The sequence below is a fragment of the Pelophylax lessonae genome, assembly GCF_965119305.1.
Source record: "Pelophylax lessonae genome assembly, chromosome: 12".
Taxonomy (NCBI): Eukaryota; Metazoa; Chordata; class Amphibia; order Anura; family Ranidae; genus Pelophylax; species Pelophylax lessonae.
Genome location: NC_138779.1, coordinates 126360998 through 126374151, shown reverse-complemented (window position 1 = coordinate 126374151; position 13154 = coordinate 126360998). Strand labels below are relative to the sequence as shown.

At 40.3% G+C, this 13154-nt stretch overlaps 1 protein-coding gene across 3 annotated transcripts in view; it reads right to left on the bottom strand.

Moving 5' to 3' along the window:
* The window catches only part of USP2 (ubiquitin specific peptidase 2), a 192394-nt gene that overhangs the window by 46216 nt on the left and 133024 nt on the right, over positions 1–13154 (bottom strand). For all 3 annotated transcript variants that reach the window (XM_082274547.1, XM_082274548.1, XM_082274549.1), the window contains 2 exons: positions 6912–6962; positions 3149–3269 (listed from right to left, as the gene is read on the bottom strand). In XM_082274547.1, the coding sequence (XP_082130673.1) occupies positions 3149–3269; positions 6912–6962 (172 nt within the window). The remainder of the gene's footprint in view (positions 1–3148; positions 3270–6911; positions 6963–13154) is intronic.

The following is a 13154-nucleotide window of genomic DNA, read 5'->3' as shown; positions in this document are numbered from 1 at the left end:
TATGAATGGTCCATGCACTGTGCCATCTACACCTACTCTAGCCTTCATGTCTGGCTCCAGACTTTATCCGGTGAACCTGCCACCCCTGGTCATTTACAAACAGATTCCTCTCCATCACTCTGCCACCTGACCTGTCACGTCTGTACATTCCATTATGTATTATTATGTATATATTCCTTTTGTTCTTACCATATAAAATTGAGTTTAAAGTTTTACATCTAGCAACACTGCATGTATTACTAGGTGTGTCCATGAGTCAATGAGTCATACCACATACTATCCTAAATTCAGTTTTAACATCGATCTTTTAGCAAATAGGTGTGCCTTTGTTTGGATGCACCTCAATACGTAATTTTGTATGTGATTCATATGAAAGACTACAAAAATGCAACAAGAGCATTTCGTATTAAATTGCGCTCAGGTCTTGTAAACCTTTATTCTTGGTAAATAAACAGAATTAGTCATAATCACCTAACAACAAAATGCAGGACAAAACATTCTCTTCTATATAGATGCAAAGGCCTGAATATGTGGAAAAACTACTTATATATAGCATGAAGCTGAATGAGTAAGGAAAGAAGAAAAAAAATACTCCACCTAAAACAGATTTTGGATGAAGTAGGGAAGAACTTTACAGCGGTTTAGGATCTTGATGGGGGGATCTCCTATTCCTAGCATAATTGAGACAGGCTAAGGGCTCATGCACACTGCAGCTCAAACAAATAAAAAATTGCTTTTACAGGCATTTGAGCTTTTATTTCAGCTTGAAGAAGCTTGTGCTTTTTTGTACTCTTGTGCAGTTTTTATTGAGCTTCTTCAAGCTTCTTTGAGCTTTCTTGACCATAACAATTTTTTTTTCCACAAACCCTCCTAGATAGTATTTTCTTAACCACTGTATGAACAAAACAAAAATCTGGAACAAACCTTTTTTGTGTATTTTCAAGCTTCTTTGAGCTCTTTGGGGTACTAGCTCCTTTCAAAAATGTGAGTTTTGTGGGGGGTTTTTCTTCCTGTAGGAGCATATGCCTGAAAAAGCCATAGTGTGCATGGACACATCGGCTAACATGGAGGGGAGTTTCCAGGCAGAAAAAAATAGAAGAGCTCAAAAGCCTGTAGGAGCCACTTTTTTGAGCTGCAGTGTGCATGAGCCCTAAGCATAGCTTTTCAGGCAAGCTTCTATTGTCACTGTCCTAAATTCGTTTTCTGTATATTCCTCAGAAGAAATCACTAGAGGACAAGCCATATAAAACTTCTGTATAAATATGTACAGCAACTTTACTTAGAAAGTGATAGCAAAAGTTCAGCTCAAAAACACATAAGGGCAACTACCATGATTAAAGCGGAGTTCCACCCAGTGAACGTTTTTTTTAATAAAAATACCCCCGGGACAGTCAGGGCTAGTGCATTCCACAATGGCTAGCCTCTGATCTGTCCCGGGTTGCACTTACCTTTTAGAAGAAATACTTACCTTGAAAATGTATTCTCCAGCGCTGCCATCTCAGGGGTGGGCAGCTTGAAGCCAGCGCGATCCTCTTCTGTGTCCTCTTCCGTCTTCTTCGGTCCCACGATGCACTGCGCCGGCCCCGCCGTCACTTCCGGTGCCGCAGCGTCATCCCTGCACAGCTTCTGGGCATACCCAGAAGCGTTTTTGCAAGGTATGACGGCGCCTGCGCCGGAATTGACGTCGGGGCCGTTGCAGGCGCATTGAATCCTGGGAGCGATGACGTTTAGCTCCCAGGAATCATTGCATGCCAGGAAGTGACGAATCGCTGTGGCCGCCGAGGGGAGGAAAAGGAAGTAAGGTAAGTATATTTTCTTCTAAACTAGGTAAGTTAAAAAAAAAAAAAAAACAATTGCGATTATCCATTTGTTTTTCAGGTGACCCGGAGCGAGAAGATGGAGGTAAGTATAATTTTAGGGTGGAACTCCACTTTAAGGAATTGGTGTTCTCTGTTCTTATGGTAAATATAAATACTTTTTTTACAGACTGCAATATTGTAACTTTGATGTAAGTAACAAAAATACTGCAGCCAGAATGGACACGTTTAAGGCCCTGTTCACACCTGAGCATATTTCAGCTCGTAAAACGCTCATCTCTAAAGTCTCAAAAATGCCCAACAAGCAAAATCCCTTTAATTTCAATGGCCCCTGTTCACATCTGAGCATTTTGTCTTCTGAAGCAAAAAGCCTGAAGCTCAAAGAACATGAGCTTCTTTTTTGGCAGATTACAAGCGTTTTTGTTAGATGTCAATGCCTTCCTCCTAACACCTGCAAAAACCATAATATCTTCACTCTATATCTACAAATATCTAGTTTTTCTATTGCAAGAAAGATTTGAGAAATTAAAAAGGAACACGTGCAATAGTATCTGTAATACACAACAGCCAGTATGGATTTATGAAGGAAAGAAGTTGTCAAAAAAATCTACTTTTTTTTATTTTTATTGGGCAGTAATTAGAAACTAATCAAATGGACAGCTGTGGGTCTAGTATGTTTGGACTTTGCTAAAGGGTTTGACAAGCTTCCTCACCACTGCTAATTTATCAATTAGGATCTAGATGCCTAGATAATTGAATCTGCAAATAGATAGAAAAGTGTCTGAAAAACCACATTCAGGGAGTGATTCATACTCTGAATGGTCTACAGTAGTAAGTGATGTATCGCAAGGTTTAGTAACCTTTTTAACCTTCTGGGGGAGCAAGGAATAAAAGTATATCACCTTATTTTTTTTTTTTTTTTTGGTGGAGGATGCGGGCAATGATCCCGTATATCACTTTATTTATCAACCCCTTGCCAAAGCAAGAAGTGAAACCTTGCGGAGGAAAGCCCACTGCGATGGCAAAGTTAAAAAAGGCAAAAAAAAAAAAAAAAAAAAAAAGGTACATATAGTAAATTCTACAATTGCCTTTAAAGTCATCACAAAATACACAAGGGCTTTCTATGCAAGTGCAGAAGAGTGGGATTAAAGTGACACTTAACAATATTCTTATTCTCCAAAAACAATCTATACGCAGCCAAACTTTTTAGTGTTAAGAATACATACTAGTCAAAATGGTGTTACAGAGAATGGTTTTTTTTGTTTTTTTATTGAACACTCATAACATAACTTTGTAAATACCTTTTATTTTGCAGTTTAAGAATTACCCACCTTCCATAATTGCTGTATTGCTGTTCTTTGCGTTGAGATCACGTTTATATGTTTTTTGTAGACAATAGTCCCGAAGATCCTTAGTATTGCTTAGACACTGGAGGATGGAGTTCATGAAGCACTGTCATATAAACACATTAGAGTGCATTAAAATAGGCATAAAGGGAACAATGTATAGTCAAATAAAAAAAAAAAAATGAACGATCGACACACACAACTTCATGTTGCATTTGTGTTATATAGCTTAAAGGAAACCTGTCTTGGGAAAACATGCTGGTCTTTCCTTTTGAAAATGCTAGTTGCCTGGCTCTGAGTTAACAACCTGGAAAAAGTGAGCAGACAATTGAAGCCGGTGGTTCTGCTTAAAAGTCCAGCAACTAGCTTTTTCAAGAGGTCCGCAATGACAACCCTTATGCTTTTTCAATGGCTGGTTTTCTCCACTGTACTATAGGGACCAGTTATGGCAGAGAGTGGATACTGTACTATAGGGACTAGTTATGGCAGAGAGTGGATACTGCTATAGGGACCAGTTATGGCAGAGAGTGGATACTGCTATAGGGACTAGTTATGGCAGAGAGTGGATACTGTACTATAGGGACTAGTTATGGCAGAGAGTGGATACTGCTATAGGGACTAGTTATGGCAGAGAGTGGATACTGCTATAGCGACCAGTTATGGCAGAGAGTGGATACTGTGCTATAGGGACTAGTTATGGCAGAGAGTGGATACTGTGCTATAGGGACTAGTCATGGCAGAGAGTGGATACTGTGCTATAGGGACTAGTCATGGCAGAGTGTGGATACTGCTATAGGGACTAGTTATGGCAGAGAGTGGATACTGCTATAGGGACTAGTTATGGCAGAGAGTGGATACTGCTATAGGGACTAGTTATGGCAGAGAGTGGATACTGTGCTATAGGGACTAGTTATGGCAGAGAGTGGATACTGTGCTATAGGGACTAGTTATGGCAGAGAGTGGATACTGTGCTATAGGGACTAGTCATGGCAGAGTGTGGATACTGCTATAGGGACTAGTTATGGCAGAGAGTGGATACTGCTATAGGGACCAGTTATGGCAGAGAGTGGATACTGCTATAGGGACTAGTTATGGCAGAGAGTGGATACTGTGCTATAGGGACTAGTTATGGCAGAGAGTGGATACTGTGCTATAGGGACTAGTCATGGCAGAGTGTGGATACTGCTATAGGGACTAGTCATGGCAGAGTGTGGATACTGCTATAGGGACTAGTTATGGCAGAGAGTGGATACTGCTATAGGGACTAGTTATGGCAGAGAGTGGATACTGCTATCAGCTTTTTGTAGGACAAGACAATGTTGCTCAATGTTAGCCACACCACTGCCTGCTTTTTTTGCACCATTCATCCAATGCTGGCTAGAATGTAGAGCCTACAGTGTTTCACAAAGGTTTCTTGGCTTAAAGTAGAACTATGGGCAAAACTTTTTTTTTTCCATTTTGGAAAGAGTAAGGGAAGGTTATAACACCTGTAAGGTTTATTTTTGCTATCTTTGTCCCATTGGGGAGCTTTCCCACCACTTCCTGTTCCATAGCCAAGCAGGAGGTGAGAGGAAATCCCAGCAAATTAAGAGAATTTCTTGGGGACCCCCAGGTCACCACAACTAGTGCCCCCATTGGAATATTTCCTCTTACTTTTCCGGGGACAACCCAGCATTTGGGATTTTCTTTTATTTCACTTTCAATGATAATGGTGGACAGAACAAAATTGAGAGTGTGTATCTCCTTAATGGGGACACAGACAGCAATAAAAACTGACATATGTTCTAGACCATCTCCCCTCTAGTCAAAATTAAAAAAAATAAATAAAAAAAGTTTTGCCTTTAGTTATACTTTTACATTGCAAACTCTGCAATTCTTGAAGAGGCAAGTCTGGTCATGGCTGTTTCTTTTAATTTAATTGACCCAATTGAATATCACTCTTCTTGATTCCTGAAGCACATGGGGAGCAATGCACATTAGTAACCCCATAATAATCACAGTACTTTAGAAATTTGCAGTATGTTTTTTATGCAATGGTATGGCTGTGGAAAGGGCATATTGCTGCTTTATAAAACGAAGCTCTCTGCATTATAGATTGATCACCAGAAAACCATTAGAGCATTATTATTCCATTTGCATGCCAATTCTATAATACTTCTTGCATTGTACAATCCAAACATCCTGATAGAATGATTTATTAAACAAACATTTTTAAAACAGTCAGACAACTTGTCTAGTAATTTTGGGAGGATTTTAAAAGTCAGTGTTGTCTTGTGGTGTGTATGGTGTGCTTTAGGGACCTACAATTATTGCAAGATCTGAATGATTCCAGTTTAAAATAGAAGGCAGCAGGAGGGTAATGATCTTCAGCATGTCTCCACTGTGAAGATCCCAGATAAACCAGATGGGAGTTCCAGCTATCCTCAGGAGACCTACCTTTTTTATGGTCAGTGATGAGTGGGAGCACTTGTGCTGTCAACTAATACATGATTGCTATCCACCTCACTTTACTCTGTGCTGGCTATGTTAACTACATAGATCGCTGTGAAGTGAATAAGATTCTTCCATCTGGTTGTGCGGCACACCATCTAGTCAGTCTGGTGCCATCATAAGGGTCATGAATTTGGCAGTATGACAACTGAAGATGAACTTTGATGAGCCTTACTAAGAACTGCACTAGACCTCTTGTACACATCCATTGTGGCTGAATCCTTGTCTGAAGACAGTGAGATTCTCCTGTTACCCATAAATGACTTAACTGGAAACTTCCTCCCAGTTCTCCACTTCAACATTTGTCCAATATGTCCTCATGCCACTCTGTACAACTCTATTGGCTGCAAAGTGGAGATGGTGACAATGCACAGAAAAGTAGAAGTCAAGCAAACAGGAAAAAAAAGGATCGACTAAAGATCAAATTATCGCCCCTTTCACACGGGGCAGATTCTGTTGCAATTAGCAGAGGATCTGTGAGCTGATGACTTGGTGATCGGAGAACGGGTAGATGACGCATTCGTATCCGCTCAGTATGTGCAAAGCAGACACAGGCAGAGCCCACTCTGCTCTATGGATAGCCAGGAGTAAACAGACTCCACTGTCCGTTTACACCTGGCTACCTCCAATCCCTTCCACATAAATGGAAGAGGAGCCCTTTTTTTTTTTTTTTTTTTTTTTTTTTTTTTTTTTAGTGGGCCTGATCAGACCCGGAGATAGGCGGGTGTAAACAAACACAAGTCTGTTTCCCATAGGGGTGAATGGACCTTCCAATCAGGTCTGCCTGAAAAATGGACAAGCGGACCTGATTGGAACGCCCATCTGAAAGGGGCCTATTTCTTTCTAAATGAAAGGTCTAAAAATATTTCTTTATAAACTAATAGATTTTTGCTCCCCCCCATGTATGGTCAGCTTACGAGGTCACAAAATAAAGTAACTGAATTGTTAAAACACTAATATATTAACATGTAAATGAAGTCAAAAATATTTTTGGACACAATGTGGAGGAGTAGAGCCTTTGTCTGGTTTTTGTCATAGTCTTATCTTCTCTTACTTCTGGCTGTGCTGCTGAGACAGGAAGTGAAGGCAAATTTCCCTGAGAAGACAGACATGAAAAACAAACAGGGGATCTAAAAATGTTCTACTTTTTTTCAAAACTAAAGAACAAGTTTGGTGTTACATGCACTTTGTCACATGGTGTAATGTCAGTGTGAAGGCTCAAATGAGGAAAAATGTTAACTAAATAAGTAAAACCCACCGTATTGCCAAGATTCCGCAGGCCAACCAAACCTTGTACAAGTTTTTGGGGCTAAAAGAGATATGAAATAAGATTAGTAATATGACTGTAAATTTGCTGTGATGTCTATACAAACAGGAAACTTAAAACATGGGTGAAAAGGCATTTATAACTAAAGCGTCCAATATAACAGAAAAGCTCCACATTTGCTGTGAACAGTAACATTGGATATATAATAATGAACCATTTTTAATGCCAAGGGGTTCAACTCTGAGAAATGCAAGACCTCATACAGAATCATTTTTTTCCATGTATGGAGTACATGATGGCCAAAAGTAGAAGGCAAATTACTGTATGCCCCTTACCTAGAGTTTGGTTCCCTTGGGGTAGTTTTATTACAAAAATTCACTGATAATTTGATCCCCTCCAATTATAATTTTATCTCCTCCAATTATAATTTTATCTAAGTTAGCAGCAGGCATTTAAAGTTTTAAGATTACCAACCTCCAATTTATTGCCCAGTATGTTTCATACCACATTTTGCAGTAAATGGCACCTGTACACACTACCTTCAACTAGTGAGGTGTTTTTGGTTTTTGCCCAAAGCATAAAACTACAGGTACTAAAGGTACAATTACTGACAGTGTTAATCATTTGTCATCTGACACATCTAGTCCATTTCTACACTTTAAATTAAATTTTTATAATACAGAGATTCCGGTTTACTCATTTTTATTTTTATCATTTTTTGATCCCCATCACTTGGTTTCCATACCTCCATATAACAGACCCCTGATTTAGGTCTGCTACAATTAGATATACAATCCACCACTTTCTTTTGTACTATTGGTATAGCTTCTGTTATGTATACAGCATTTATATAATAGTACTGTATACCACATTTCTTTGTGTAAAACATCATTACTACATTTTTATTTTTTTGTTATTCATTTTTACTTGAAATCTTAGGGGAACTGTATAACTGGGGGATTATGTAGGCAGCCATTTTTGACTTGCTTATGAAAAGGTTTCTGCTTGGCTGCCTCTTGAACAAGCATACAGCAAACAAAGTCAGAATTCCTGGTGGGAATAAATTAAGCCACTGGATCAGAATAAAAGCCAGCCATCCACACTTTTATAAAAGGTCATTATTGACATCTGATATTTTTCATTTTTTTTATTAGTACAAGCTTAGAGAACGTTGGTGGTTCGAAGTTAGAAACTTTATTTTTTTGCTTGTGGATGCTGTAGATATATAGTTATTGGCTGAATCTATGCATTTATTTTAATGCCAATTGCATTCTAATATATTAACCTTTCATTTAGTGTTTTATGATGCCTTTATCATTTGCATCTTACTATATTACCCTTTAGTTTTGTGTTTTATGATCCCTTTATCATACCATCCCAGGAACCTACAAAGGAACGCAAGTGATAACAAGTATTTCCAACAGCGGTGTCCCTTAGTTTGAAACACATAGCAAACACATAATCAGGGATCAATACAAGGTCAGGGCAGGTGGAGTACAACCAAGGTCAGGCCAGTCAAAGTTAGGTCAGGGCAAGCAAGATGAGCAACCAACTTATTTTCTCTCCTGTTTAACTTTTTCTTTAACAATTCTCCAAATCACATTACTTACCATCAGAATTACAACCCCCTTTTCTTTTTTTTTTTTTTTTTTTTTTAAGCCCAAGTGGAGTAGAATTGTCTTTTTGGATCTGGAGTTGAGAAGCACTAACACACTAGGAAGAGAAAAATGAAGCACACCGAGTAAATCATCAGAGAAAGCAAAGGAAGAACCGTTAGAAGGAAGAGTCAGAAATGACCAGCTTGCAGCATGTAGCTCAGCACCTGAAAGGACAATGGTAGATGTCCATGGGACTGTTGACCATCCAAATAAGTCCATGACATGCAACTGAACTTTTTAGCCCGGAGACTTAAAAAAAAAAAAAAAAAAAAAAAAGGACAAGGGGATTTCTTTTGAATAGATAAGATTTACAGTATGTATTTTAGGTACATTTTTAATATATGAAGGGGCACTTTATGTTAAGAATAACTGAGCTGGGGAGTGCCCTACCACCTGCTTTGTGTACAGACACAGAAGAACCAATTAGCACTTATGATAAAGTCCCACAGTATCTCCTCTATATGTATCCAAACGGTTTTGCTTTCTATGGTTAGTGCCCCCAGCAAGAACAATGGAATCAGTTCTCACTCCACATCTCTTTTGAGTAACAGTCAAAAGCAGCAATGTCTTAATGGAAAAGAATGGCCCATCACAAGAGTGCACTTCGTTCTGCACTCTTGTGATCCAGATTCAGCTGACAGCAGTGCTCTGCCTGGATCCTGACAATGTTCTGTCTTCACTCCCAGGGCTGCTTTGTCTTTCAGCCTTCCCTGTATCCTGTGGTCCTGTTATTCTTTATCCTAATTCTGGTTGCAGAGCCAGATTGTCTGACCACTCTCTGAACGCCACTTGCACCAACCCCAGCTTGTCTTTGACTTCCGCTTCTGTCTGCTCCATTTGCTTCTCTTCCACGGATGGGCTCCTGGCCCAGCTTGTACCCAGACCACTCTTGACTGCTCCTCTGTACCTGATCCGTTCTGCCAGTATATGACTCGGCTTGCCTGACTCTGCTTTCTGACACATCCTGCTGTTCCACTGTCTGCTACCAGTGTATGCCTCCCCTGCCGCTGTTGCCAGTACCAGCCTGCTTCAGTCTGCCATCCACCAGCTGTCTACCAGCCCGACTGCTTCACTGAAGACTACTGACAAACTCTCCTGCTTGGCGTGGATAACTGCTCTGCTACTGGCAAGACTTATAGGCACTCGTGCCACTCTGCACTCCTGTGCCTTCCGTTCACACTACCATGGGCCCTGAGTCAGAGGTCTTCCTCATCATTTCAGGCTCTGCTACCAGGTACGTGATATTGGAATTCTGATTCTCATACCCAATATATAGAATCCAATTTCAGCAAGAGTTCTACAACTTCTGTCTGTGTTAAAGCCATAGAGTGTTAGACTGGTTGTGCTATTATATATGTAAATGAGCAGGTGGAGGAGAGGGAGGAGGTAGGTAGGCAGGGCATATCTACAACATCTTGGAAATAAAGCTGATCCATATTGAATTACATGTGCCTAAAGGATTAGACTCTTCTCCACCCTCCAATATATAGTTGCTCTTCCACCTCTAGAAGTACTTTTAAAAGCAAGCAGCAGTGCCAGTAACCACAGGGAATACAGCCTACATGCTATGAAGATCAATTTTCACCAGTGACACTACCAATCAAGCCATAGACATTGACTAGAAAGGATGATAATAGCTTATCTTGACTACCCTGTGATATGCCCACTTCTCCTGCATTCTCTCTGAAAGTATTTACAGCATGGCAGTGGACATGGTCACAGATCCCTTCACAAGATTGTCTCCCACAAGTTCTGAAACATGGACATTTATCAAAGGTTACAGTCACTGATTCCAATGATCCATCACTGTTACCAGCACAACTACAAACACCAGTGCCAATGACTACTAGCTCCTGTTACGTAGAAAAAAAAAAAATTGCTTCCCCTGCTGGCACTGTCATAAGAAGAATGTCCAGTTGTCACCCCTACAATTGCTTGGTACAACAACTTCCCAAAAATGTGTATCTGGTTAAAGATACAACCAAAATTAGCGATAATCCCTTTAACAAAACACCAACTAGCCGCTATGTTTTTTATCTGCACCCTTTCCTGGAAGAATTTATAGTTCCAAAAGGGCTGCAGAGTATAGATACACTGAAAATATACCAAATTTTTTTATCCTGAAAAAGGCCAAACTTATACCATCTGTTTTAGGTTAACTTAGGTTTTGCCGCACTGGAATCGGATTGCATGAGTGTTCATACCCATGCGATCCGATTCAGGCAAACGCACTGCGTTTTACAACCTGCTTTTGGGGTGCCATTAACCAAACATTGACACCTGCAGCAGATCACATGAACACAGGGAGATTACTATGCGGTGTGGGAAGCGCACAGGAATCGCTGCATTTTCTGAACCTTGGCTAAACCATTATTTGTGCAAATAGGTTGTGGGGAAAATTTTTTATTGTTTGCTCTTTAAGTTTAGATTTCCACAAACACAAATGAAAGCCACATCAGCCCTGTGTTTCATATGTGTAAGTAATCTTTAAATATACCGAAACTCAAACACATAAAGTGGATCTTCACTTACATCTTACCCATCCCAAAATCTTAACTCTCCCTCTTACACATTTGGCACCTTTTTTGGGGGTAGCTTGTGCATTTTTCAACAGGCACTTGCTTCCACTTCCTCAAGTAGGGGATTAGGATGTCCCCTCAGTCTACCCCCCCCCCCCAACCAGCAGTCTCTATGGACACACAGGGGGAGAGTTACTAAAACTAGAGAGTGCAAAATCTGGTGCCGATGTGCATGGTAGCCAATCAGCTTCTAACTTCAGCTTGTTCAGTTAAGCTTTTGCAATAGAACCTGGAAACTGATTGGTTTCTATGCAGAGTTGCACCAGATTTTGCACTCTACATCTTTAGTAAATAACCCCTCCAGTGTCACACATCCCAGGAGGCTACAGGACCAGTCTCCCTGCAGGCTGCATCTCACGCATGCGCAGTAGGGGGCTGGCTTGCGAGTCATCAGAAAGTCATGCCTGGCTCCCAGATCCAAGATAGTTGTCCTGGATCCTAATGAGATGTGAAGATATTGGGTGCTGGGCCTCTTGGTCTGCTACAGTACTTGAATCAGATGAAATTGGCACTACGGCACCACTCCCTTGTTGGCTTGAAAAACTTCAATTGCAAAATCAAAAGGAGCGGAGTTGAAAATCGTCAGCTGAACAGTGAGTGCATCCTTTCAGATTAAGTATTTTTTTGTATATTTAGACATTCCACCCACGTTCACATTGGTCCGATTTGACAACAGCATTATCTGAATCAGTGCGAAGCCGACTTTGCGGCGCCGCACCAATTCCCAAAAGTAAATTCTGTACTACTTTTGGCAATTCTGAGGGGGGCATTTCCATAGATATCTGTGCAGGAACCCGCACAGATGTCTGCAAAATCTCCCCCAAAGTCGGACTGAAATGCCGGCTTGAAATTGCGCGAGCTCAGCTGAACTTGCATGATTTCAAAACGGCTTCATTGTGAACCTGGGCTCAAGGGCACTGTGGTTGTCTGATTTCTTTTGTTCAGTCTGCGTGTGAAAAATGTTGTCACCTTAGGAAAGGAAGTGCATATGGATGGATACACCTTGCTGGTAGGATAAACAAGAGTAAAGCTAGCTATGCATTTATAGTTAACAATACACTGATTATATCATTGCACATGTTCCTGTAATGTCAAAAGCTGCATCCTTCTTTTTTATTTTTACTTCTTTTATCTATTTATTTATTTTTTTGTTTATTATTTAATTTCTTTTTCTGCTTTTACTTTATTTACTCTTGGTTATCCTACCAGCAAGGTGTATCCATATGCACATCCTTTCCTAGGGTGACAACATTTTACGCAGTGTTGTCACACTTTGCTGCAGGCTCCTGTGTTGGACAACAAGAAGCTGCTCCAATGTACATAGTGCTCCATGTTCTGCCATAGTCACTATAGTAAGACTGATGTCCAGTCACTGCCAGAGCATGCATGGTACAGGGTATGATTTATATCCTATTTTTGCCTAAACCACGTCCATGGAACTAAAACTTTCTAGAGTTCTTTTTTTGCAGTTAATCCATTAAGCCTGGCAGTTGAATGGTTTTCACTGAATGTTCTAAGGTACTTCCAGTTCTAGGAAATCATTGAATAAAGGAGGTGGGAGTGGGGAGGGAGGGGTAGGGACACCTGACCTGAGTTCCAGCAACTAACAAATATTTAAGGAATTTACTATCTTGGCTGTTTAACTCCTTTGTGAGGACAAGCATTGAAAAGTTAAATCCACGCCAACTTGGGAGTGCGATTTCTTTGCTTGGCCAAATAATCCATTTGTTTAACAACCAAAGAAGTTCTCCTTTCTGTAGGGTCCTTTTGAAATGCAATTTAGACCAGCACCATACAAGAAAAACAAAATGAAGCAGTTTGAGAAAACAAAAAATCAACTGCAAATAAACCCGTATGTACATTTTTTGGAGGAAAGCTCTTATGCCTCGTACACACGCATCGATAGTTGGCCGTGAATTTTCGGCCAACGTCCGATCGGCCGATTTTCCGCTTGTTAGTATGATGCTTTCGACAACCGACTCCGACTTTTCGGCCAA